This window comes from Rhinolophus hipposideros, assembly GCF_964194185.1.
Source record: "Rhinolophus hipposideros genome assembly, chromosome: 16".
NCBI classification, from domain to species: domain Eukaryota; kingdom Metazoa; phylum Chordata; class Mammalia; order Chiroptera; family Rhinolophidae; genus Rhinolophus; species Rhinolophus hipposideros.
In genome coordinates, this window is record NC_138062.1 from 60,389,822 (window position 1) to 60,412,027 (window position 22,206).

Sequence of the window (22,206 nt, forward strand, 5' to 3'; positions counted from 1 at the left end):
GGAAGAAACTGAGGCTCAGGAGGGCCATACTGCCCATGTATGCCAAGGGTCGCTTGACCTCTGACCCTGCTCACCCTACGCCCCAGGGACCCACCCTCCCTCTCTGAGTCTAGTTGCCCTTGCTCTGGCTGAGGGACCTCTGTCCTAACCCCACAGCATTCCCCCAACCCTGGACACCCAAGCTTGACCCCACTTCCTTGTCACCTTCCGGGTCCAGGGGTCAGGGCTACAGGGGTGAGAGAAGATTGATTGAGCAGCTGACCTCATGGCCACCGTTGCCAAGGAGATGGCCCATGAGGGGGGTGTGTAGGGGAAGTGGCCAGGGCCAGGGGGATGAACTGAGAGAAGGAGGAGAGAGATAGAGAGAGGGGAGAGAGGGACAGAGGAAAGGACAGAGGGACAGAAGGAGGAGCCACAGAAAATGAGCACAGTCATCACATTAGAGCCTCCTGGGGAACTTGTCAGCTATGTTAACAACCATGGGTGGGGCCCAGGAACCAGTTTTCACCCATCTCTGAGGAACCACCGATGACAGAGTCCTGCAGACTCCCTGCCTGCAGATATGGCTTGGACCACCAAGTCATCCAACTGGGAGCCCAGGAGCCCTGCCTGCTCTCCATGGTGGCCACTCATCTATTCATGCCCGGAAGCCCAGGGAAGGTGCCCTAGAAGAGGCGCTGATAGTGCAGGGCCCTGTAGGATGAATAGGAGCTTGCGCGGTAGGGGGAGTGGGAAGGAACAGTAAGAAGGAGGGAGGGAGCCCTTCATACCCTCCTGGGAGTGGAGAGGAAGGGGTGGGTGGGTGGGATAGGGAAAGGTCCCTACTTTGCTGGCCAGCTGTAATGCTTGAACCTCTGAGGCTGACTCGCTGTGGCTGCCTTGTCATAGCTAGGTATGGATACCTGTAATCACAGGGGCCACTGGGCTTGTCCTTCAGCTAGTTGGGATACTGAGCTGTGTACTGGGTGCCCACTGAGTGCCAGACATGGGGGTGCCTTCACAGAGCACCGATCCTCATGGTAGGGGACAGCAGCCCAGACCCAGGTCAGGGTAACAAAGACATGGGTTGGGGGAGGGGATCAAACGGGGGCCGGCACTAACCAGAGGTGACACTGAGTCTGCCCGTGTACATGTGTGAACATTCATGAACATGCCAGAGCATGTGGACCATGTTTGCCAGGACATATGCATGTGCAAATATGCGGGGCCACACAAGAACGTGCCTGCGTGACTGCCTGAAGGAGGGCAGGTGACCAGATCAAAGCCCAAGGAGACGTGGACATGAGGGTGTCCCCAGCATGTGTGCACATGTGTGAACAAACATAACATGCCTTACATGTTCAAACACGCAAATGTGTATGGACAAGCCAGGGCACATGTACACGTGTGAACACACCTAAGCACGCCGCACCCAAGGGAACTCTCACAGCATGTGTGTGCATCCCCAAAACTTGCCAGAACACACGTGTAAATGTAAACACACATGAACATGCCAGAGTATACACGAGCGTATAGAGCGTTCACTAGTCTGCCACCACGCACGTGAGTTCGTGTGCGTGTCAACAAGACTGAGCACGTTGAGCACGTGTGAGCACCGGTGAACACAGCTGAGCTGCGTACATGCACGAACGCATCATGGGCCGCATGAACTTGCGTTTACACGTGCCCGAGCTCAGGTGCGCCACGCACACGCCTGAGCCGGCCAGAGCACGCGCGCGATCAGGAACTCACGCGGAGATCCGGCACACGCGTGCGCAGATTGCAGCCACGCTCAGGGGCGCCCCCGCATTTCTGGGCGCCGAGCGCCCTCTGGTGGACGTCGGTCGTGGTACGGGCTCCGCTGCGCATTCGTCCCTGCCCGCGCAATGGAGGGTCCCGGTCGGGGCGGCCCCCTCTCCAACAAGGTCAGGCCGAGGGTCAATGTGGGCGTCAGTGATCACATTAGTGTGAGAATGGGACAGGAAGGTCCCCAGGGCTCAGGACGGGGCAGCCGGGTGGGGCCCCCATGTCCTTCCGCACCATTCAAGCCCTTACATCCCGCCTGTTGGCGCCCGAGCGCCCAGGTCCAGGGGAGTCTGGCCGGTTCGCTATCTCCGCACCTGGGGGCTTCTTGGGTGTTCCCCAGAGCAGGGTGGGCTCCATGGGGCGGGGACTCCTCGGGGCGCCACCAGGTGGCGGCATGCGCCCAGGTGCGTACCTCAGGCCGCTGGGAGAGAAGGGCTCTGGAAGGAGCCTGTGTGACCCCCACCCACCCACCCAGCCAGCACCCGGCGGCGCCGTTCTGTGCCTGTCTCCCAGCTTCGCCATCGGTTCATGGAGGTGACCGTACACCTGCATGGTGCAGAGTAGCACCGAGGGCTTCTGGTAAGAGGTGACCTTGTAGGAAAAGGACGAACACACAGGCAGGGGGACAGCATGTGCAAAGGCCCAGAGGTGGGCCGTTGGAGCAAGTCGGAGCTGAAAGGCATCCTGAGGCTGGGCTGAGCGGCCTGGGGGCCAGATGTGGGATCGAGAGGTTTGGAGGGGGAGCCCGCTGCTGAGGCTGCAGAAGGGCCCTCGGGTTCTGCCCTGAACACAGGAGATTGATTTGTTAGCACCATTCAGGGTCTATGACAAATCCAAAGGTTTTAAGATATATTCTGATCCCAAATTCTCAACTTCACCAATATGGGATACTCAGAATGGAACCACCTGCAAAAAATTCCAGAATCCCAGACCTTCTGGCTGATGCCAAAGTTGATGATGCCTCAATTTCAAAAGTAAAGACACCCTGTTCCCTGGTAGGGGTCCCTGTGACCTGAGGGACAGGGGTGACAAAGAGGGGCAGGGATCCTGTACCCACAGACCTGGTGAGGAAGGCCCCATCCTCACCCCCAGAGTTTCTGTGACTTTAAAATAATGCGGCAAAATTAGCAGTTCTGCCTACATTAATATGCAAAAATGCAAATCAGGGGTGATTAAGCTGCAGCCCTGGAGGGTGTTTCTGCAGTGATGGATTCTACAGTCAGCAGAGCTTTGGCAGATTGATGTGTTGATGGGGGCGGGGGTGCATCTGGGAAATGAGGGTCCTGGGGGGAACCCAGCTCCTCCCCCTGACCCCATGCCCTCCTTGCTGCTCAAAAACCCCTTCTGTCCACCTTCCCCAGGGCCTCGCCTCAGTGGCCTGAATGGGGAAGCAGAGGGCAGGGTCAGCCAAGCCAGCTTGCTGTGACCTGTGGGTGAGGACCAGGAACTTGGCTGAGGACCCTAGTGTTGCAGAGGAAGCCCAGTGTGGGGGGGTGGAGACAGACAGAGACAGAGGAGAGAGTCCTCAGGGACTTTGCACTAGCCCTGTCCCAACCAGGATGACTCCTGGCATCCATACCCCCTCCTGGGGACCCTCTGGCTGCCCAGCTCTGGCCCCATGACAGCTTCAGACGCTTCCAGTGGCTCCTTCAGGATTATTTCCTTCCTGGCTGGTTGCAATGACCTCCCCCACCCCTGCGAGGGTCCCACCAGGTGCCTATGCCAGAGAGGGGGCCCACAATACTCTATAGAAGGGAAACAGGCTCATGAGGTGGTGGGGACTTACTTGGGACCCCACAGCCCATTGGCGGCATCTCCCAGACCCCCCATATGGGAAGGGATAAAGACGGTGGAACAGAGGCAGGGCTGGTCCTGATGGGCAGGTGGAGGCGAGTGGGATTCTGATGTCACAGCGTGGGCCCCGTCCCCAGCCCCAGAAAAGGCAAAGCGCTGGGACAGGGAGATAGACAGGAGACAGGGAGGGAGGGAGGGGGAGAGAGAGAGAGGAGACGGGGACAGACAGAGACAGAGTCAGAGATAGAGACTGAGAGCCAGCCCTAGCGTTGCCCCTCCCAGCAGAGGCTTCAAGCTGGCGCAGGGCCAGCCGCCAGCTGCTGCCTCCCTCCCTCACCCCACTGTACTCAGGGTGGAGGCTGGGCCCTGAGGAGCCCCAGCTGCCGCTGCCACACACACAGACCTACAGACTTGTTTGGTGGCCCTGCCAGCTGCCGGGGACCCACACAACCCCCTTGGCTGGAAGAAATGCCTTCGCCTAGGTCGGGGCTTCCAGGCAACAGTAAGCTGGAGCACAGGCCTCCGCCCCTGAGCCTCACCTGTATGCCAGGCCCAGGCTGGACCCAGGGGCTGTCCTCGCGGAACTGGAGGTGGGGGGGGGGGACTTGAACAACCAAATCAGATGGGTGTGCATGTTGATAGGTACAAGGAGGAAAGGTAACGAACCAGCCTGACAGATTGGAGAATGAGGGAGGCAGGACCAGCCGTGCAAAGGTCCTGAGGTTGGAATGAGACTTGATGTCAGAAGAGGAGCCAGTATGGCTGGAGGGAGGGAGGGAGGCGGCTGGAGGGAGGCCGAGCTGGAGACCACATGGTAGGTGCTTTGTGCCCCCCAGTTTTCTCCTGTCCTCGCATTATTCCTTTCTCTCTTGGCCTGCCCAGACCCCATCCCTCGATGGGGGTGTCTAGCTAGCTCTCAGCCCCATCATTACCAACACAGCCAAGCCACAAGAGGGGAGGGAATTAGGAGCTGGTGGGCGAATTTCTTGTTCTTCTCTGTGTCTGTTCTGCATCCTTATAAGTGAAGCACAGAGAGGTCACCGGCTGGCCTGGGACATATTTTTCTACCCTGCTCTGGGGCCAACTAGGGGTGGGAGGAAACCAAGAATCAGTAAGGGGGCCAGACCCCTCACCCAGGCAGTGGGGTGATGGGAAGGCCAGGCCCAGGAAACCACAGCTGGGGGACATATAGGGGTTGGAGGCAGGGCCTCAACACAAATGGGAAAACTGAGGCCAGCAACCTTCAGAGGAGAGGCTCTGTAACCCAGTTCCTCTCGGTGGTGCTTGGGGCTTTCCCTGCCCTCTGGGAGGGGCCGCCCCTGCTTGCTCCCCCAGCACCTGCCTGACCCTGATGGGTGTTGTCACTAATCCCCTTTGACCAGTGGGGGTGTGACCCCACTGGACTCTGCAGTGCTCCTTACACCCTGCTCATTCTCAGGATTGCCCTGGGGGGCCTCCCTAGGCACCAGGGGTTTCCCCCAGAAGACCCGGCCTAAGGTAGCTGGAAACCTGCCTTGTCCAGGGAACGCCCAGTGAGCATTGTCATGGAAACAGTTGCCTCCTGCCCAGTGGAAACCCACCCCTCCATCTCATGGCTCTGCAGGGTCACACAGCTTCAGCATAGAGTTGAAAAGCTAAACTTTTTTTAATTTAAGAAAAAAAACCCACCCCCCTCCCCCTCCACACACACAGGACATACAGCCCACCCTCTGCTAATCCCACCTCTTAAATATAAATATAAAGTAAGAACTGAAAGTACCCCCCACCAGAGTAACCACTGAAACCCTGGGCATTTCCTCCTGCACATTTTCAATACACGCTTTCTTCCTTTACAAAAACGCTACCCCAAATGGCACCATGGGTCTCCAGCTTGTATTTTACTTGCACAGCCTGCCTCAGATGTGGTCCTTACTCAGAACACGAGTGCAGACCCCTCTGCTGTAAGGCGAGGACAGTGTTCCGTGCATGGCCATGCTGCTTACACATCCCGTTTTGCTGGACACCGGTGGTTCTCAAGTGTCTGCTGTAAGCAGCACCCCCGTTTGTGCCATGACTTTGATCAGATGTATGATTGTTAGCCCTGGAATTGGAGGCAGAGTTCAAAGCCATGCAGTGTTTCTGAATTGTAAGAAGCACTCCCCAGTGGTCCCCACACCCACCTTCACCATCGCAGGATGTGACCAATCTTTTACTGTTTTGCCAACTATAAGGACACAAGGTGGTTTCTTGTTTGTGTATTTGTTTGCATTTATTTCCTCGTGAGTGACTTTAAGCTTGTATTCTCTGCCTCTCCAGTGGCCATTTGTATTTCTTCTTGTGTGAAGTAATTGTTCATTTCTGTTTGGTTGTTTTTCTTACTAATTTGTAGGAACTCTTTGTATAGGAAGGATACAAATCCTTCTTCTGTTACGATGTTGCAAATATTTTCTCCCCACTAGTCACACCTCATCTGACCTCATCTGTGGGTCTGTTATAATTCAGAAATGTTTTGTTTTTATGTAGTCCAATTTGAAGATTTTCATCCTTTTTACAGCTCTGGGCTTTGTCTCTTTTTCAGCCCTGAGGAGGGCAAGCAGGTGGGGGTGGGGGGAGAGGGTGGACAAGGCCAGCCTTTTCTGAGTCTCCTCCTGTCCCAGGAGTTCAGGGAGCTCAGCCACTTCCAGGCGTCTCCCTCCCTCAGAACTTGCCTCACACACACACCCCACCAGCCATTTGAAAACTGTCAACCGTCGTCCACACAGGAACAAGTAAAGGCCAGGCCTGAGCCCAGACTCCTAAGGACCCAGGTACATCTCCCTCCCTCCCCAGGCCTCTTGACCTATTTGTGCAACTGATTTATTTTCTCTGCAAACATGCAGCTAGGTCACATTGAGCCCCAGTCAGGAGGGAGCACATGGAGTTGGTTGAGCCCCTTTGGGCCTCAGTTTCCTCCTCTGCGAAATAGGGCCAACCACAGCCCTCCCCCCCACCCCCCCCACACACACACTTGCTGGGCTGGTGGGAAGATCACAGATATTCATAAAAACTGTCATAAAAATGTGTCACAATGCCAGGCACAAAGCCAGCGCCCAGGTGACCCCATCAACCTGTCCCTTCTGTAAAACAGGTGTACACACACACCCTGGGACCCTGCCCTCAGGTAGTCCTGGGCACAGAACCCTGCCTGGGTTCACTGCTCAGTCGTGTGATTTTGGTTAAGTGGCTACATCCATTTGTGCCTCAGTTTTCCCCTCTATAAAACGGGTGTTATAATGGTCACTACCTAATAGGGCTGGGGTGAGATTCAGTGAGATGATACACTCAGGGAAAGCACCATACAGGCAGCTCTTGGGGTCTAGCCCCTGATTTTCAGAAGGGGAAACTGAGGCCCCAGAAGGGCAGCCCCTGCCTGGGCTCGTATAGGCAAGACAGCGTAGAACTGGGATTTGAACCTGCATCTGTTGGTGAGCCAGGCCAAGAGGCTGGGAACAGGACTCATACTCTGTTTCCTACCCTGGGTACCCACTTCTCAAGTCACTAGGAACCAGGAGGCTTCCTGGAGGAGGCAGTACTCAAGCTGAAGGCCGAAGGATGAGGAGGGGAGAGTGAGGTACAACTAGGGGAAGGGAGGCCCAGGAGGAGGCCCAGGCAGGGCAGAGGCCTGAAAACTCACAGGTGTTTGAGGAGCGGCAAAGAGGGGACCTGGAGGGTTGGTGAGGCTGCAAGGTGGGGAGCGGGCAGAACTGGGGTAGGGGAGGAGGCCAGGGTGGGCTCAGTGCCACCAACTGCCAACGGCTCCCCATGGCCCTCAGCACACCCAGGGGATGGGTTTCAAAGCCACCTCTCGGCCTTGCCCCAGCTGTGCCCTCTTCCAGATCACCCTTGCCAGCCTGCGAACACCTCAGCATTTCAGGCTCAACTCCCGTGCCCCTAGTGAGATCAACCACATTGTGCTGGCTTTTCCCCGGAGCCCTTGAGTGAGACCCACACTCCTTAGCCTGACAAGGTGCTGGTGACCCGGAATGCCCTTCCCCCATTTCTGGAAGGCACCAAGGATCAGGTGAAGGAGCTTGGGAGGGCAGCTGAACCCAGTGTGGGAGTCTAGCCACCTTCAGGCAGGGGCCTGACCCTCAGTTTCCCCATCTGAACAATGGGGTGATTCCTACTTCCTCCTGCTTGAAGCGTGGGGGATCTGGAGAAGCCTCAGGAGAAAAGGGTCACCCTCAGCATGCTCCGGGTAGATAGGGGTATCCCTCATGCTGCCATGAGCAGAGGTCAGTGAGGCTGCCCTGTGGGTGGGTACGTGGGCAGTGGGAATCCAGCCCGGCTCCCTGTTGCCTACCCCTCCCACCCTCCCAGGGAACTGAGCCAGACAGTGCCCATGGGGGGCAGGTGGGGAAGTGCCCCATGTTTGTACAGGCTGCCCCGGAATGTGGTGGGACAGGCCCTGGGGGCCCCTGAGTCAGGAGCTGTGGGCACCAGGCCAGGAGGAGGAAAGGCCGCCCTCAGCAGGCGGCACTTGCCCTGGTGGTGAATGGTGAGCATGCCGGTGGGGGTCAGGTGCGAAGAGCTCAGTGTGGTGGTGGGGCTCAGTCCAGGTGAAGGGGTCCAGCCTAGGCTTGGGGCTCAGCCCAGGGCTGGTCCCATGCTGGGTTTGGGTGCAGTCCAGGTCAGGGCTCATTCATCCACGTACCTCCAACTGGCACACAGCCTCTCCCGGCCCGCCCTGTTCATTCCTTCACTGGCCCTCAGACGCCCCTCGCGCTCGGTGAAGGGTACCACTATTAATGCACACAGATTCCCAGCCCCACACTCAATACTGATGGGTGACTGTCTTCCCATCCCCAACCCATGGGCGAGCCTTCAGTACCCCCACAGACCTATCCCAAAGCCACAGCCCCACGGCCCACTCTTTTCTCCCTCCGTGACCATCCCACCTTCTCCCCCCTGAACCCTTCTCCACACACAGCCTCAGAGATCAAGTCCCTCTCTCCACCATGGCTCTCTCATACCCTCACCATTAAGACCTGACCCCTCCCTGTGGAGTCTGAGGCTCCGCCCTCCGCCCTTGGCTCCTCTTTCCTCCATTTCTTGGGGCTCCAGCCTTGCAGCTTCCTTAAATACACCCTGCGCAGTCCCACCTCCCAGCCTTTGCCCCTGCAATTCCTGTCTAGGATGCTCCCTGCTCTGCCCATCAACTTCACTCTTCCTTCTGGTCACACTCAAGTGTCTTTGGCCAGGGGACCCACCCGAGGGAGGTCGAGGTCCTGTGGGACATGTTTAGGAAACCTCCTGGATCTTTATCTGACACTCCAACAATGGGAGGTGCGAGGCTAAGCCTCCGGTCACCTTCAGAGCCCCTGCCCAGCTCTCATGGCCCAACTGCTCCCCAGGTCCAGTGCCAGGTGGAGGGGCAGGGTCCCCTCCCCTCCTTGTATTCATGGTCTGAGCGCCAGAGAAGTCAGTCCTGGGAGCCACTGGTGGACCTGCTGCTTCACCAGCTACTGAACACCCACCATGGCTGGCATTTCCTTCCTCTTCTCGGGAGAGTAATACCTCCCCCATTCCATCTCCAGGGAGACCCCCCAACCCCAGGCACAACCAGCAGGCCTTGGAGAAACCTCACTCCCAGGGAGAAGCAATTAATGAATGAATAAGCCCCGATCCAGGTCACTGGTGAGCATGGCCATGTTGGGGTCAGGCCCCTCCATGAGGGTCAAATGGACCAAGAAGCCCCCAGCTCCACACCCCTGCAGGAGCGCATGCTGGGATGATGAAATGCTGTGTGTGTGTGTGTGTGTGTGTGTGTGTGTGTGTGAGTGTGAGTGGGTCTGGCTTGAGTGATAAGCACTCCTCCCTCCTGCTGCAGCTTCTGAAATGCAGGGAGGAGCTGGGTGGGGTGGGAGAGTGGGGGGGGGGAGTCTGATCACACCCCAGGAGAAGGTACCTTTTTTGGAGACAAATGAAAAGGGATGTTGGGAGGGTGGCCCTGAAGTCCCAGTTCCAAATAGATTCTCTCTGTGGACAACTGAGGCCCACATACCTATTGTCTGTCTTCTGGAAGCTTCCACCACCATGCCAATTTCTATCCCCTGCCACCTCCCACCCCCATCTCCACCCCGACTCACTGGTAGGAATCTGTCCTTGGCATTAGTTTTTCCAACCAGAAATGGGGTTACCTCCCTCATTGTGGGGTCCCCAGCCTGGGGTTTGCACAGTAGGTGTGGCTCAGGTGGAAGGAGGAGGCAGCAGGTGAGGGAGGCAGGTCTCTGGCTCCTGCCTCCTCGGCCTGGGGCATCCAGAGAACAAAGGCCGCAGTCAGGCAGGTGGGGGCGGGCAGGCTGTGGGCTGCCCTCAAGGGCCCCTGGCACCAGCCACTGGCTGCCTGTCCCTGTGCCAGGGCCCTGTAGGGCACACCTGGGCCTCTGGGCTGGGCAGAGGTGGCAACTTAATGGGGGCCCCATGAGCTGCTCCACCCGGTGACTCAGCCCCACACCAGGCCTCCCCAGGAGGACAATGGTGGCTTGTGGATCCAGGAGGGCCTCCAGGCAGGTGTGAGCCCCAGGGTGAACTGGGGCCCAAGGAGGAGCTCGCTAAGCCTCAGATTCCTCATCTGGACAATGGGTTTAATCACTCAGCTGTGAGAACCTGACAGCCAAAAGTGTGGATGGAAAGTGCTACCTTTGGGACTCTTTAGGTGGCCCAGCTTGCCTGAACCCGTCCCAAGTACCGCTGTACCCCATGCCCAGCATAAAATTTGGCGCACAGTCGGTGTTCAATAATTTCATGGTCCATGAATGGACCCTTCCCCTCTTCACTGGTTGTACCCAGGGCCACCCCAGGAACACTGGCCCAACCCAATGGTTTACACTCAGCATTGGGGGGGGAAGGCTGGCCCACCCTGACTAAGGCTGGGGACCCCAAGAAACCTGGCTCCAGCCTATTCCTCCAGAAACCTCCCAAGCTGGAGGGAAGCCAGAGTAGGCCACAGACCTGTGGGGTCAGGGCTGGGTCACTGGTAAGCACTGGGGCTGAGAGGGCCCTCTTTCTAGAGTCCCAGATCCACTGATGGATGCAGGCAGGAGCTGTGGGCACCTTCTCTGTGTCCTTCAATTTTCCTGATAGGGAAACTGAGGCCTAGAGTGCAGCCAGAATTTGCCCAAGGTCACAGTGAGATGGGGAGAGAAGAGGGACTCAAACTCACAGCCCACGATCCATACTCCTTTCCCAGGCCTGGAGCATATGGGAATTCTGTGGACCAGACGGGATCAGGGTGAGGATCACCCCAGTTCCAGTGTAGCAGGAGGGGCTTGTGACTTTATTAAGAGTCCCTCCGTCTCCCTGGGGTCTTCTCCACTCCTTACCCCAGAACCCCCCCTTTCTATCTTCCTTTCAGCTCAGCTCTCTGGAGCGGTCCTAAACTGGTGATTCAAGAGCTCTAGGTGGGGGTAGAAGAGCAATGCAGGCAGGGGACACAACATGTGGGAATGAGCCTGGCAGGTTCCAGAACTGGGAGGTGGCCCTTTTTTGGCCTGAGCTCCTGAGCCCCGCGGGCTAGGGGGATGGTGACACCTCTTCCCAAGCCTGGAAGTAGTGTAGCTTTCTCTCTGGGGACACAGGGAGCCACGAAAAGTGTGTTATTTAATTTATAATAATTATTCCCATTCTGTTGAGTCTGTGGTCTTTAAAAAACTGAGGAGCCCTTTGATGTGGGAGCTTTGGACCTAAGTGGAGACAGATCACTGGGAATCAGAAGGCCTCATTTGGTCTTAGTCCTGTCCAAACTCAGGTCCAAACGCCATGTTACAGAAGGGGAAAGTGAGACCCAGCGAGTCAGAGGCACAGTGCGGGTTACACACGGGACTCTCTAACCCTGAAACAGAGCAGGCCTCGGTTTCCCCGACAGTGAAATGGGTCTGATTCGTTCGCTCTGGGCCTGGATGTTCGCTTGCAACACTGAACACCGGAGCCAGCCCTAGGAACGCAGACACGACCAAGCCCAAGATGCCGCGCGGGCGGCCACGCAAACCTGAGAATAAAACTCCAAAGCCCACCCCCGCCGCTTCTCGCGGCCTCCTGCTCGGAGAGTCCCGCCTCTTTCTTCGCTGGGCCGCACAGAGGGGCGTGAAGGGGGCGTGGCCTAATCACGAATGGCTTGAGGTCCCGCCAATCAGGCTTTCGCGCCCTCCGATTGGATATCGTCACTCTGCCTTATCTTCCATCTCACGGTCCTTTCCCTCTTGCGTCATGCAAGATGTGCACTCCCAATCCACGTGCGCCTCCGCGCTGGAAGATAGTCCTTGCTGGTGTCCGGGGCCGTTTGCTGACGGACTCGCAGGACGCCCTCTCTTTCAGGCTCCGGGCTCTTCCACGACGCCGCAGCCACCTCCTGCGGACGCACTGGAGGGCGAGCCGCGAGCCTGGAGCGGGCCCCGCGGACGGCCGCGGCGGAGGGATCCACGGTGGCATCGGGAGGGGCGTGGGGCGGAGCGTGGGCGTGCCCTGGAGTGGGCGTGGCCGGCGCGCGGGCGGGGGGCGGAACATGTCTCCCGCCGCAGGAAGATGAGGCAGCGGCGGCGGCCGCGGGCGTAGCGGGCCGGACCGAGCCCACCGGACTCGGCGGCGGGCACTGCGGTCTCCGCGCACGCCGCCTCAGCCAGCGTCCCGGCAGCGCACGGGCTCCGCGGGGCGGGCACTCAGGGAGGGGCCCGGGCCACGCGCCGCGCCGCCCACGCGCGACCCTCGGGGCCCGAGGACGCCCCTTTGTCCGGGGGGGGCCGTTCATGCGCCGCCCCCCGCGCGCTGCGGGCCGGGCCGCACCGAGCAGGTAACCGCGTCGAGACCCGGCGGGCCGCGAGGCGTCGGGGGCCCAGTGTCTTTGTGCAAAGTTGCCCCGGGCCTCCCCACGCCGCGGAGGCCGGGAAGTTCGGACGAGGATGGCTCTCGGGAGTGCGCCCCTTGCCCCATGCGGGCCAGGCGCGGGGCAGCGGCGGCCGGAGTCATTGTTCTCCAACTTTGCGCGCCGGGGGGGGGGGGGGGCGGGCGACGTGGAGGGGTCGGCGCATGCGAGGCCCGCGCGCGCACCGTCCCCGGTCGGGCGGGCCACTTAACGAAACTTTGCGGAGCCCCGGGCCGGGGTGCGGGGGGCGTCCGAGGGGCACCCAACTTTGTGGGGGGGCGTCGCGGCCCCGGAGCGGGGTTAACGGGGCGCCCCCTCCCCCGGGAGGGGCCCAGCCGGGCGCTAGAGTTTGGAGGGGGAGCGCGGGAGGGAGGGAGAGTCCTTTTGTCTGCGCGGGGAAGGTGCGGCCGCGCGAACTGCGGCTCAGGTTGAGGGCTGGGGGGAGCTGGGGAGGGAACATCTGCTCCGCGTTAATGCGGGGAGAGCCGGCAGCGGCGGCTTGGGGTCGCGAACAGAGCGGCGGTGGCACCCCAGCTTCAAAGGGCTCCCGGGCCGCGCCGCCTTCCCGGGCCGCGGGAATTGGAGGTGGGGGGTTGGTTTCCCGGGCCTCCTCCCACCCCTCCCGAAGGAAGACGCCCTGTGCCCCCATATTCTCAAAGTGGTTCCGAACACCTTTCGACTTCCCGGTAGTCCTTGTGACACCCCATAAGACTTTCAACTCCCCTATAAAAGCCTGTTTCAGCTCCCCGTTCTAGTCTGTTTTAAAATCGGTTTCAACTACCCCACAAAAAAGTGCGGTTTCGTACTGAAAAAAGTCAGTTTCACACGGCCTCCAAAAAGGAAAAAAGTTAGCGGGGGAGGGGTGCGCAGGGACAGCCGTTTCACACCCCGTCTCTAGTTGGCAAACAAAGCGGGGGTTTCTCCTTCTCTGAAGTTGGGTCTCCCTCGGCACCTCCTCTCCCTGCAGTCTCCGTGGTGTCCCCGCAGCCGCCCCCGCCTGGGGACCCGGGGAGGAAGCCAGAGGGGCTTCGCTGTCCGTATATGGGACGATGGAGACCTGATGTGTGCCCCTTTCTGGGGGTGGGAAGGGGTCTGGCAGGTGGATACCCCACCCCGTTCTAGAATGGAGCCCCCTGGGACTATGCGGGGGACCTTGGTCCAGGTTCCCCTCCCCCAGGGGCGGGAGGCAGGGGATGTTTTCAGAGTTGCTTAAAAATAATTACCGGATACATCGTGACAATAAACGTAGGCTTGTTTTTTTCTTGGGTTGTTTTTTGTGGGGGGAGGAGATGAAGAAGAATCCAGGGGAGCTTTGAGGGTAGGTCTTCGTGGGGCGGTCGCCCAGTCAGTCGTGAAGTGGGCAGGGGATTTGGTCTTCTTGAGGATTTCTTTCGCTTTGAATTGGGGTGACTGAGACTTAAGCGTGGTGTGACAGCTGCTGGGGGGGGGTCACCAAATTTCCTCGGGGCGGGGTCTGGGTCGCCCCTCCCCCTTCCCGGGGGCGGGGCCAGGGGAAGCCTGGGTGCTTAGAAATGGGAGATGTAGCGGGGAGAGGGGCGGGTTCTGGCCCAGCGAGCCGGGAAGGGACTGCTCCCGCTCTGCTTCCAGTTTAAAATTTGCAACTTGAGTCCCTGGTGGTCGCAGAGGGAATTAGGAAATCTGTATTTGCGCACATCCTCCCCTTCGTTGTTCAGACTCCTCGAGGGCTCTGGGGAGGGGTCTCTCCAGGAACCCGAATCCTGGAATCCTGGCTGCCCTGCCCCCACCCCCTGGGTCAGGAAGGATCTCAGTCTAGGGGGACCTACATCTTCAGGGCAGTTAGAAGGGCTTTTTACACAGTTTCCCCACTCCCCATCTGTCCACCTTGGCCACTGTCAAACCTCTTATCTCCCATCCCGGTTTCTCCCTGTGTGTCCCTGCCCCTCCCTGCATCCACCCCTGCAGGCCACCACACGAGGCCATCTGTAGGCCCACCGTTGCAGCTGGAGAATGAACCAGCCGCAGAGGATGGCGCCTGTGGGCACAGACAAGGAGCTCAGCGACCTCCTGGACTTCAGCATGGTAAGCCGGGCCCTGCCCACCTTGGCAGCACTTCCTGTGTCTCCAGGCTCCTGGGGAGAAGCATCTGCCAAAACACCCCCAACAGTTAGGCCTCACACTTGTTTGGATGGAAGGGCCCCCAGGTGGGGCTGGGGGATTGAGGTACCCTCTGACGAGCATGCTGACAACCCCATGGCATTGTACAGTATTGGGGCCCTTGTTGGCTTCCAAAGACACCTGTCGCCCAGGTGTTTGCTCAGGCACAGAATGGGACCAGTCCACCACTTTATGGATGGGGAAACCGAGGCCCAGAGACCAGGAGGGGCTGCCCAGAGCCTCCGATGCCTCCAAGAGGACTCTTGGTCCTGTGGCCCTTGCTTGGCTGTTGGCACACAGTGGCCCTGGCCTTCTAAGATCTGTAAAATGGATGTGATCAGGGTTATTTTGTATATCCTGGATGAAAAAATACATGAGGAGGGCCCAGCACCTGGCTGACCCTCAGTGAGTGGGTCAGAAATCAGAGGGCTCAGATGGTGACAGTCTGATTCCTCCATTTAGCTACACAGTGGTTAGCGCAGTCTGGTTATAGGAGGAGACCCCATAAGGAGTGTGGGCATCTATGGTCAATATTCAGCCATCACCACTGTTACTGCCATTGTTATTGTTGGGGAGAGGCGGGCCTGTGGGGGTATGTGAGGGATCCTTACACTTCCCAGGCTCTGTTTGATCCACCCCAGAATGGCCTGTTTCCTGGTCAGGCAGGTGGAAGTTCAGAGGGGGTGCTGGCGTCTAGAGGTCACACATCCCAGACAGGCCCAGTGAGGTCAGAAATCAGAGCAGAACTCTCTTGGGTGCTGAGAGCTAGAGTGCACCTTGGACCAGGGGTCTCATCCTGTCCACAGTGGGCCATTTGTCACGGGTGTCAGAGCGGGTAATCAGGGTTTCCTTGCAAATGTAGGAACCCAGTGTGGACAATTTCCTAAGTCCCTCGCTCCCCCGTAGGTACCATTTTGGTTTGAAATAAGTTGGGGGAAGAAGCTTTCGGTCTGAATATAACTCTCTGTTCTGAATATAACTCTACCAGTACAAGGCCCAGGTCACTGAGGTCTGTTGCAACCAAGTCCCCAAACCGAAACAATGTCAGCTACTCTGCGGAAAAACACAGCCTGTGGAAAAACGCAGTGGGCCGCAGCTCCGGAAAGACCATGCCTGTATTTTTAAGCCCCGTTTTATTTTCGCCTCTCCGGCTGAGTAACCAGGAGTGCAGCTCAGTTGTTTTTTTTTTGTTAAACTGACAAGTCACAGTCTACTGGGCTGGAACAGACCAGCTTGAGGGTGGGAGGGCACAGGTTTAGACCCGGCCCCTTCACCTCCACCATCCTAGAGCCCCTGAACCACTTATCAGCCTCCCCCTTCTGTCAAGGATCTGAATGTCTCTGCCCCAGTTCAATCAGAAACCCTTTTCAACGATGAAGAAACTAAGCCTGAAGGGTCGGGTGCCTCGTGTCTCCCCTTGAAACCCAGAACTGGATTTTTATCCTCTCTCCCTGTTACAGGAGGGAGGCCAAGTCACGGAGCAGAGGTAGCCCCCCATTGAAGCTCACATCCCTCCTTGCCTCCCTCCATAACAGCCCCTCTCACCTGCTCCAGAGAAAATTAATTTGTTTCTTTGAAACACCTTGTTTTTAGACTGAAACAAAAGAACTTAAAAGGAAACTGCTTCCTTGGGCCAGATTTTCAAAAGTAGGAGAGGCAACAATTAATATTAATACAAAGAAACAAACGGAACTGTTAAATGCCTGGCCCTGAGCTTCCTTGGTTAGAAAAGTACAGCAGGTGTTGAGGGCACTTGGCTGTTCCCTGAGTGGGCCTGACATGGCCCCTCAGCCTCAGGAGGGACTTGGAGGACCAGGGGGTCAGTGACGCTGGCCCGGTGACCCAGCTGGGCGCCCCTCTGAGCTAGGTGTGTGCAAGACACCTCACATGCGCAAGACACCCACGTGGTCAGAGCCCTGCATCCCTTTCACAGAAGAGAATACTGAGGCTTTGGGGATACAGGGGCCTCTCTGGGCTGGTGATGAGACAGCCTACGGGTGCCCACAGGCCACGGCCCAGTGCCCCTGTGGCAAGTGCCATGTCAGAGACCCTGGCACTTTAGGGTATGAAATAAAGATAAGCCCCACGTGCTTGGCTGCTGACCTCCAGGCTTGGGGGCCAGTTGGTTCTGGTCTTGGCTCAGGCCAGCCCCTCCTCAATACAGTCCTCAGTCCCTCCAGTGGGAGAGGGGCCCATCTTAGAGAAATAGGGCCCTGGGGAGGTTGGCCCCGTTGAGTGAGCACAGTCATGCCCCCTCAGGGCATAGACCTGTGAGAACCCACTGCACCCCTCCCATGAGCCTCTGCTCTAACTCCTGGAGCCAAGTGAACATGTAGCCTCAGTTTCCCCTCCTGTAGGATGCTGTGTGGGGGATAGGACCCCACTTCCTGGGCCCCTCCCAAAGCTCATGGTGCCCACATGAGAATCACACCCTTAGGTAAGAGCTGTGCTGTCACCTCTTGGCTGGCTGGGGAAGGTTTGGGGGTCCGTCAACTACTTTCTAACAAGCTCTGCCTTTGATTCTGGCTACTTTTAATCACTCAGACCCAAAATGGAATCTGTAAAACCCAGACCCTTGAGGCAGGGCAGGGATGTGTTTTATTTTTTTCTGTGGCATTGGGTTTGTTGATGTTGGGTTTTCCTATTTGTACTGCTGAGCTGTTTAATCTTTGGGACTTAAATCCTTGGTTTGGGTGGGGTGGGTGGCACCTGGGAGAGCCGCCCAATCATCCATGAGGGTGTATAGCCTTTCTCTGGTCTCTCCAACTTACTGCCTCTCTGAGCCTCAGTTTCCCCTAATGATGGGCAGGCATCAATGGCGAGAGTACAGTGAAGGCCACCCAGGCAGCCACTGAGCACAGAGCCTGGCACATGGGGACACTCGACCCGGTCACTCTCTCTGTCTCTCTCTGGCGGAGGCTGGCTGTCCTCCCCACATCTGTGCCACTTGGGCTCAGAAGCACACAGGAAGTGAGTCGGGTCTTGTCGGAAAAGGTCCGCAGCAGGGTGGTGGGCAAGACTGGGGCGGCTGGGGGACAGATCGTGACTGGTCTACCTATTGGGTGTAAACTATCTCACTTGAAGCTGAAACGCAAAGAAAACTTTGTATCACCTCTGAGAGCAGAAAAATTGTATCAAGGTCTAAATATTAGGTTGGTACAAAAGTAATTGTGGTTAAAAATGGGGGGGAAAACGCAATTATTTTTGCACCAACCTAATACCGTGTTTTCCCGAAAATAAGACCTAGCCGGACAATTAGCTCTAATGCGTCTTTTGGAGCAAAAATTTATATAAGACCCGGTCTTATCTTACTATAATATGAGATTGTGTCTTACTGAGATGGTACGACGTAATATGACGTGACATAATAAATGTGTAATATAATAACATACAATGTAATAAATACAAAGTACCGGGTTTTATGTGAATTTTTGCTCCAAAAGATGCATTAGAGCTGATTGTCCGGCTAGGTCTTATTTTCGGGGAAACACGCTACTTGCCTACCCCTATAAATGCAACCCCCTTGTAAATAGCTGCCTTTTAACATACTGGATACTGTTGCCAGTGTGGATGGTGCTGTCAGTGGGTGCTGTCTTTGTCCCATAGAACCTTTCTCCAGGCAGGGGAGGGCAGGGGGGGACCCCTGGCTGCCTTTTTCTGCCATCAGGGCCCATGGGGTGCCTGGGCTGCCTGATGGGACAGGACCCCTCGGCACAGCTGCGTTCCCAGGTGTGTCCTCCCACCCCATTCACCTCTTCTTCTCTTCGCAGATGTTCCCCCTGCCAGTGGCCAACGGGAAGGGCCGGCCCAGCTCACTGGCCGGCACCCAGTTCGGAGGCTCAGGTAGGATCCCACTGCCTTGGGGCTGCACGTTTGCACGGAAAGATGAGCATGTATAGAGCGTGGCCTGGGGCAGAGCCTGGCAGGAGGCAGCACTGGGTGGGGCTGCACGCAGGCTCTCGGCACTGGGGGTCAGCACCAAGGCCCAGCCGCTGGAGTGGAGGATGGGGGCCTGTGGTGCACACGAGAGCATGGGGGTGGGGGCGGGCAGCCTGAGAGAAGCCGGAGAACCAGTTACTGTCATGGTCATGTGACCTGTGTTGGCATTGAGTGTAACAGGGAGCCTGTAGGTCAGCGTAGTGTCCCCTGGCTGTCCTGCGCCTGGAGCCTGGGCCCCTGGCTTAGGGGTGGGGGCCCTAGTGAGGCCAGGACTTGAGCCTCCAAGGTCCTCTTGGCCCCATGGGGTCCTGAATCTCTAGTCTATCCCCAAGAAGGAAACTGAGGCCTAGGAGGGCGTGACATGGCAATCCAGCCCTTGACAAATCGTGCCCTTCCTTCCTGTAAGCTCTGTGAGAGGCCCAGCTCCCCACTGTTTACATGCAAACATGTGAGGCACTTGTTGGAGACAGGACCCAGCAGTGGGCTGACTGACCGTCCTGGTCTGCTCAGCACCCAGGGGCTTCCTGGTATCTGAGACACGAAGCATTCAAACGGGGTGTGTTCACGCCAACCTGGACGGGCCAGTCACCCTACCGGGCACTGGTGCTGATGATGTGGCCGCAGGATGACAGATAGTACTGCCTGAAGGGACCGGGGAGAGCACTGCCACAAAGCCAGGCCGGTCAAGGATGGTCTCCAAGGAAATGTTGGAGGAGAGACCTGGTGGAAGGAGCATTCTAGGCAGGGGCACAGCACGTGCTGAGGCGCTGGGGCAGGTGGGTGCCTGGTGTGGCTGGAGCAGAGTGAGCGAGTGAGGAAGGGGGAGAGGGAAGAGGTGAGGGCAGGGCCTTGTGGGCTGTGGAGAGGACTTGGGCTTTCACCCCCAGGGAGATGTCATGTTAGGGAATCCACTCTGGCTGTCAGGCAGCGGGGTTTGGGGGGTCCCCTGGGGAAGCTGGCTCCAGCACATCTGCATGGACTGTGGCCTTGCCGGGGTCTCAAAATTGGGGCCGTATCCTTGTCTCTGGGATCCAGGACAGAAGGTTCTTAGAGTTGTCTACAAATTCCATTGAGGAATCCAGTGAGCTCTGGCTGGAGGCAGATAGGGTTTTGAGGGGGTGGTTTGTGCTCATGCACCCCAGAAAGGGAGGAGCATTGTTGCCGCCCCCATTGCCCTGCACTGGCCTTCCTCTCTGCCTGAGGAAGTAGCCACAGGGCTGGCCGGAATCCTAACTGAGGTGTGGAAATCCCCACCCCCACCCCCCAGAAACAGCCCCCAGGAGGGTACTGCCACTTCCCTGCCTTGGGCAGAGGGTCAGTCTCTGGGGTCTTCCCGGAGGAGGTGGCACAGATGTGCCCTCATCTCCCCCCACCCTTCCCCCGGCCTCTGCTTTGGGCTGTCTTTCCTAGTCCAGTGTCTATTCAAAAGGTCAGTACCCCTAAGTAGCCAAAGCCATGGCCCAAGGGAAGGGTCCCTTCCAGGACATGCCATGCCTGGCCTGACCTCCCAGCACACTGAACACCTGGCACAGCCTGAGTCCGACCCTGTGAATATTTGCAGATTTACTATCTATGGTTTCTGCAGCCCCGGCCCTCCCTTTGGCCTTGCCCTGACCACTTTGGATGGGGAGGGTCTTGGCTGCTCCTCCCCACTTTTGTCATAAGTGGTTCACCCCCCTTTCCAGACGGGCCGTGTCAGTTTAAGGGGGACACCACCATTTGTCAAGAGTTTCCGGGTGCTAGTCGGTCCCCTAGCCACGTTCTCCCCCTCACCCCTCTTTGTATGTCCTGGTGTGACATTTTCCTAGTGTTACTGTAGTCAACTTCTCTTAAATTCATTCCAAAAGGGCACTTTCTATCAGAAAATCAGCAGCCTGGCCAAAAATGGGAGACGTCTCTGAAAATAATTGAAAGTAGCTGAGTGGAGTGTTGGAGTCTATTGGCATGCTTGCCGAAGGGCTGCCTGGGCCATCTACTGTGTTTCCATGAAAACAAGACCTAACTGGACAATCAGCTCTTATGCGTCTTTTGGAGCAAAAATTAATATAAGACCCGGTCTTACTTTACTATAATGTAAGATTCAGTCTTATGTAATGTAATACATAAGACTGGGTCTTATATTAATTTTTGCTCCAAAAGACACATTAGAGCTGATTGTCTGGCTAGGTCTTATTTTTGGTGAAACGGTATGTTTTTAAAAACTGGTGTCAGCGAGGCATTGAAGACCCATCAGTGCCAGGCAGAGGCTTTCTGGTTGTTCTCTGGATGGGAAGACATTTAAAACAAGAATTTTTCTAGTCCCTCCCCATTGGGAAACCCCTAGGCAAAGATCTCTGCCAAACACTGCAGGGTTGAGGCCACACAAGACAGCGGGGAGTGCTTGTGCCACCAAAGGAAGCATCTCTCCTATTTTTAATTCCCCAGCAGCTTGCTTGGTTTGTATTAAATGTGCATGCTGGGGTAAAAATCTAACACTTAGTAGAGTCGCTTCCACATTTCATCTTTGTGAAGACTCTGGACTAGCAGAGGCGTGTGCACTGTCCTCTAGAGAAGTCACCAGATGGAAAACTGCTGGCGTGGGAGGTGTGTGCACCATGAAAATGCCCCCCAGGTGTCCCCACCTCTTAGCCAGCCCCAGGTCTTTTTTAATCTCTGTTTAACAGGTGAAAGAGAACGTGTTATTTCAGTGGACATTTATTTGATTAATAATGGGTGATTATATTTTTAAAAGCTGATAGGCCCATGAGTTTTTGATGACTTCCCCCACCCCCGTTTTTTGGAGTTGATCAACTTTTTAGTGTTGGCTAACTTACTTAGAAGTCATCATAGATACACAGTAAGTTGCGAAGAAACGTATAGGGAGGTCCTGTGGCCCACCTCTCAACCTCCCCCTGCAGGGATGTCCTGTGTGTCTGTAACATAATATATAACTGGGAAGATGACCTTGGTACAGTGCCCAGAGTTCATTTGGGTTTCCCAGTGTATGTGCAGGTGCACGTGCGCATGCTTGCGTGTAGTTCTATGCAATTTTGTCCCATGTATAGCGCTATTAAGCCACAACCACAATCGAGATACAGAGCTGTTCCATCACCCCACGATATCCCCCTGCTGTCCCTTCATAATCACCTCTACCCACCACCCTGCACCCAGTGACCACTGATTTACTGTTCTCTATGTCCACAATTTGTCACGTCGAGAATGTTATATACACAGGACCACACAGCATCTCACTTTCTAAGATTGTTTTTTTTCCACTTAGCATACTCTCCTGGAGATCCATCCAAGTTGTTGGCTGTTTCAGTGGTTGCTTTCTTTTTTTGCTGCCTGAACTTTTTAGCAACAGGAATCATAACACTTACCACAATGACTTACGTCACCACTTCTTAAGCACTCTACGACAGGCATCCAGCCTGGATCATACATTGTAAGTCTTCCTCACAGATCAGTGAAGTAGGTGCTGTTACCATCCCCATTTTACTTATGGAGAAGCTGAAACTCAAGAGAGTTTAGTAACCATCCCTTAGCTAACTACCCAAAACTGCTTCCCTGTAGTGTCCCATACCTATGACCCATGTTGCGCTCATTGATTTGCAAGAGCTCTTTATATAGAAAGCATGCTCATCTTTTGTGATCTCTGTTGGCAGCTTTTCTCCTAACTTTTCAACTGTTGTCAG

The 22,206-nt window shown here is 56.6% G+C and overlaps 1 protein-coding gene across 18 annotated transcripts in view; it reads left to right on the top strand.

The window, feature by feature from the left end:
• The first annotated feature begins 1,801 nt into the window (after positions 1-1,801).
• TCF3 (transcription factor 3) overlaps positions 1,802-22,206 on the top strand; it is a 51,613-nt gene continuing 31,208 nt past the window's right edge. For 12 of the 18 annotated variants that reach the window (XR_013995158.1, XR_013995159.1, XR_013995160.1 and 9 more), the window contains exons 1-2: positions 13,855-14,518; positions 18,364-18,436. Coding sequence is in view for 12 of the 18 variants with exons in the window: in XM_081077105.1 (XP_080933231.1) it covers positions 14,447-14,518; positions 18,364-18,436 (145 nt within the window). In the remaining 6 variants the exon portion in view is untranslated. Of the gene's footprint in view, positions 1,905-11,888; positions 12,386-13,813; positions 14,519-18,363; positions 18,437-22,206 lie in introns of those variants that run through there. The other 6 variants (XM_081077104.1, XM_081077102.1, XM_081077111.1 and 3 more) reach the window with 6 other exon arrangements.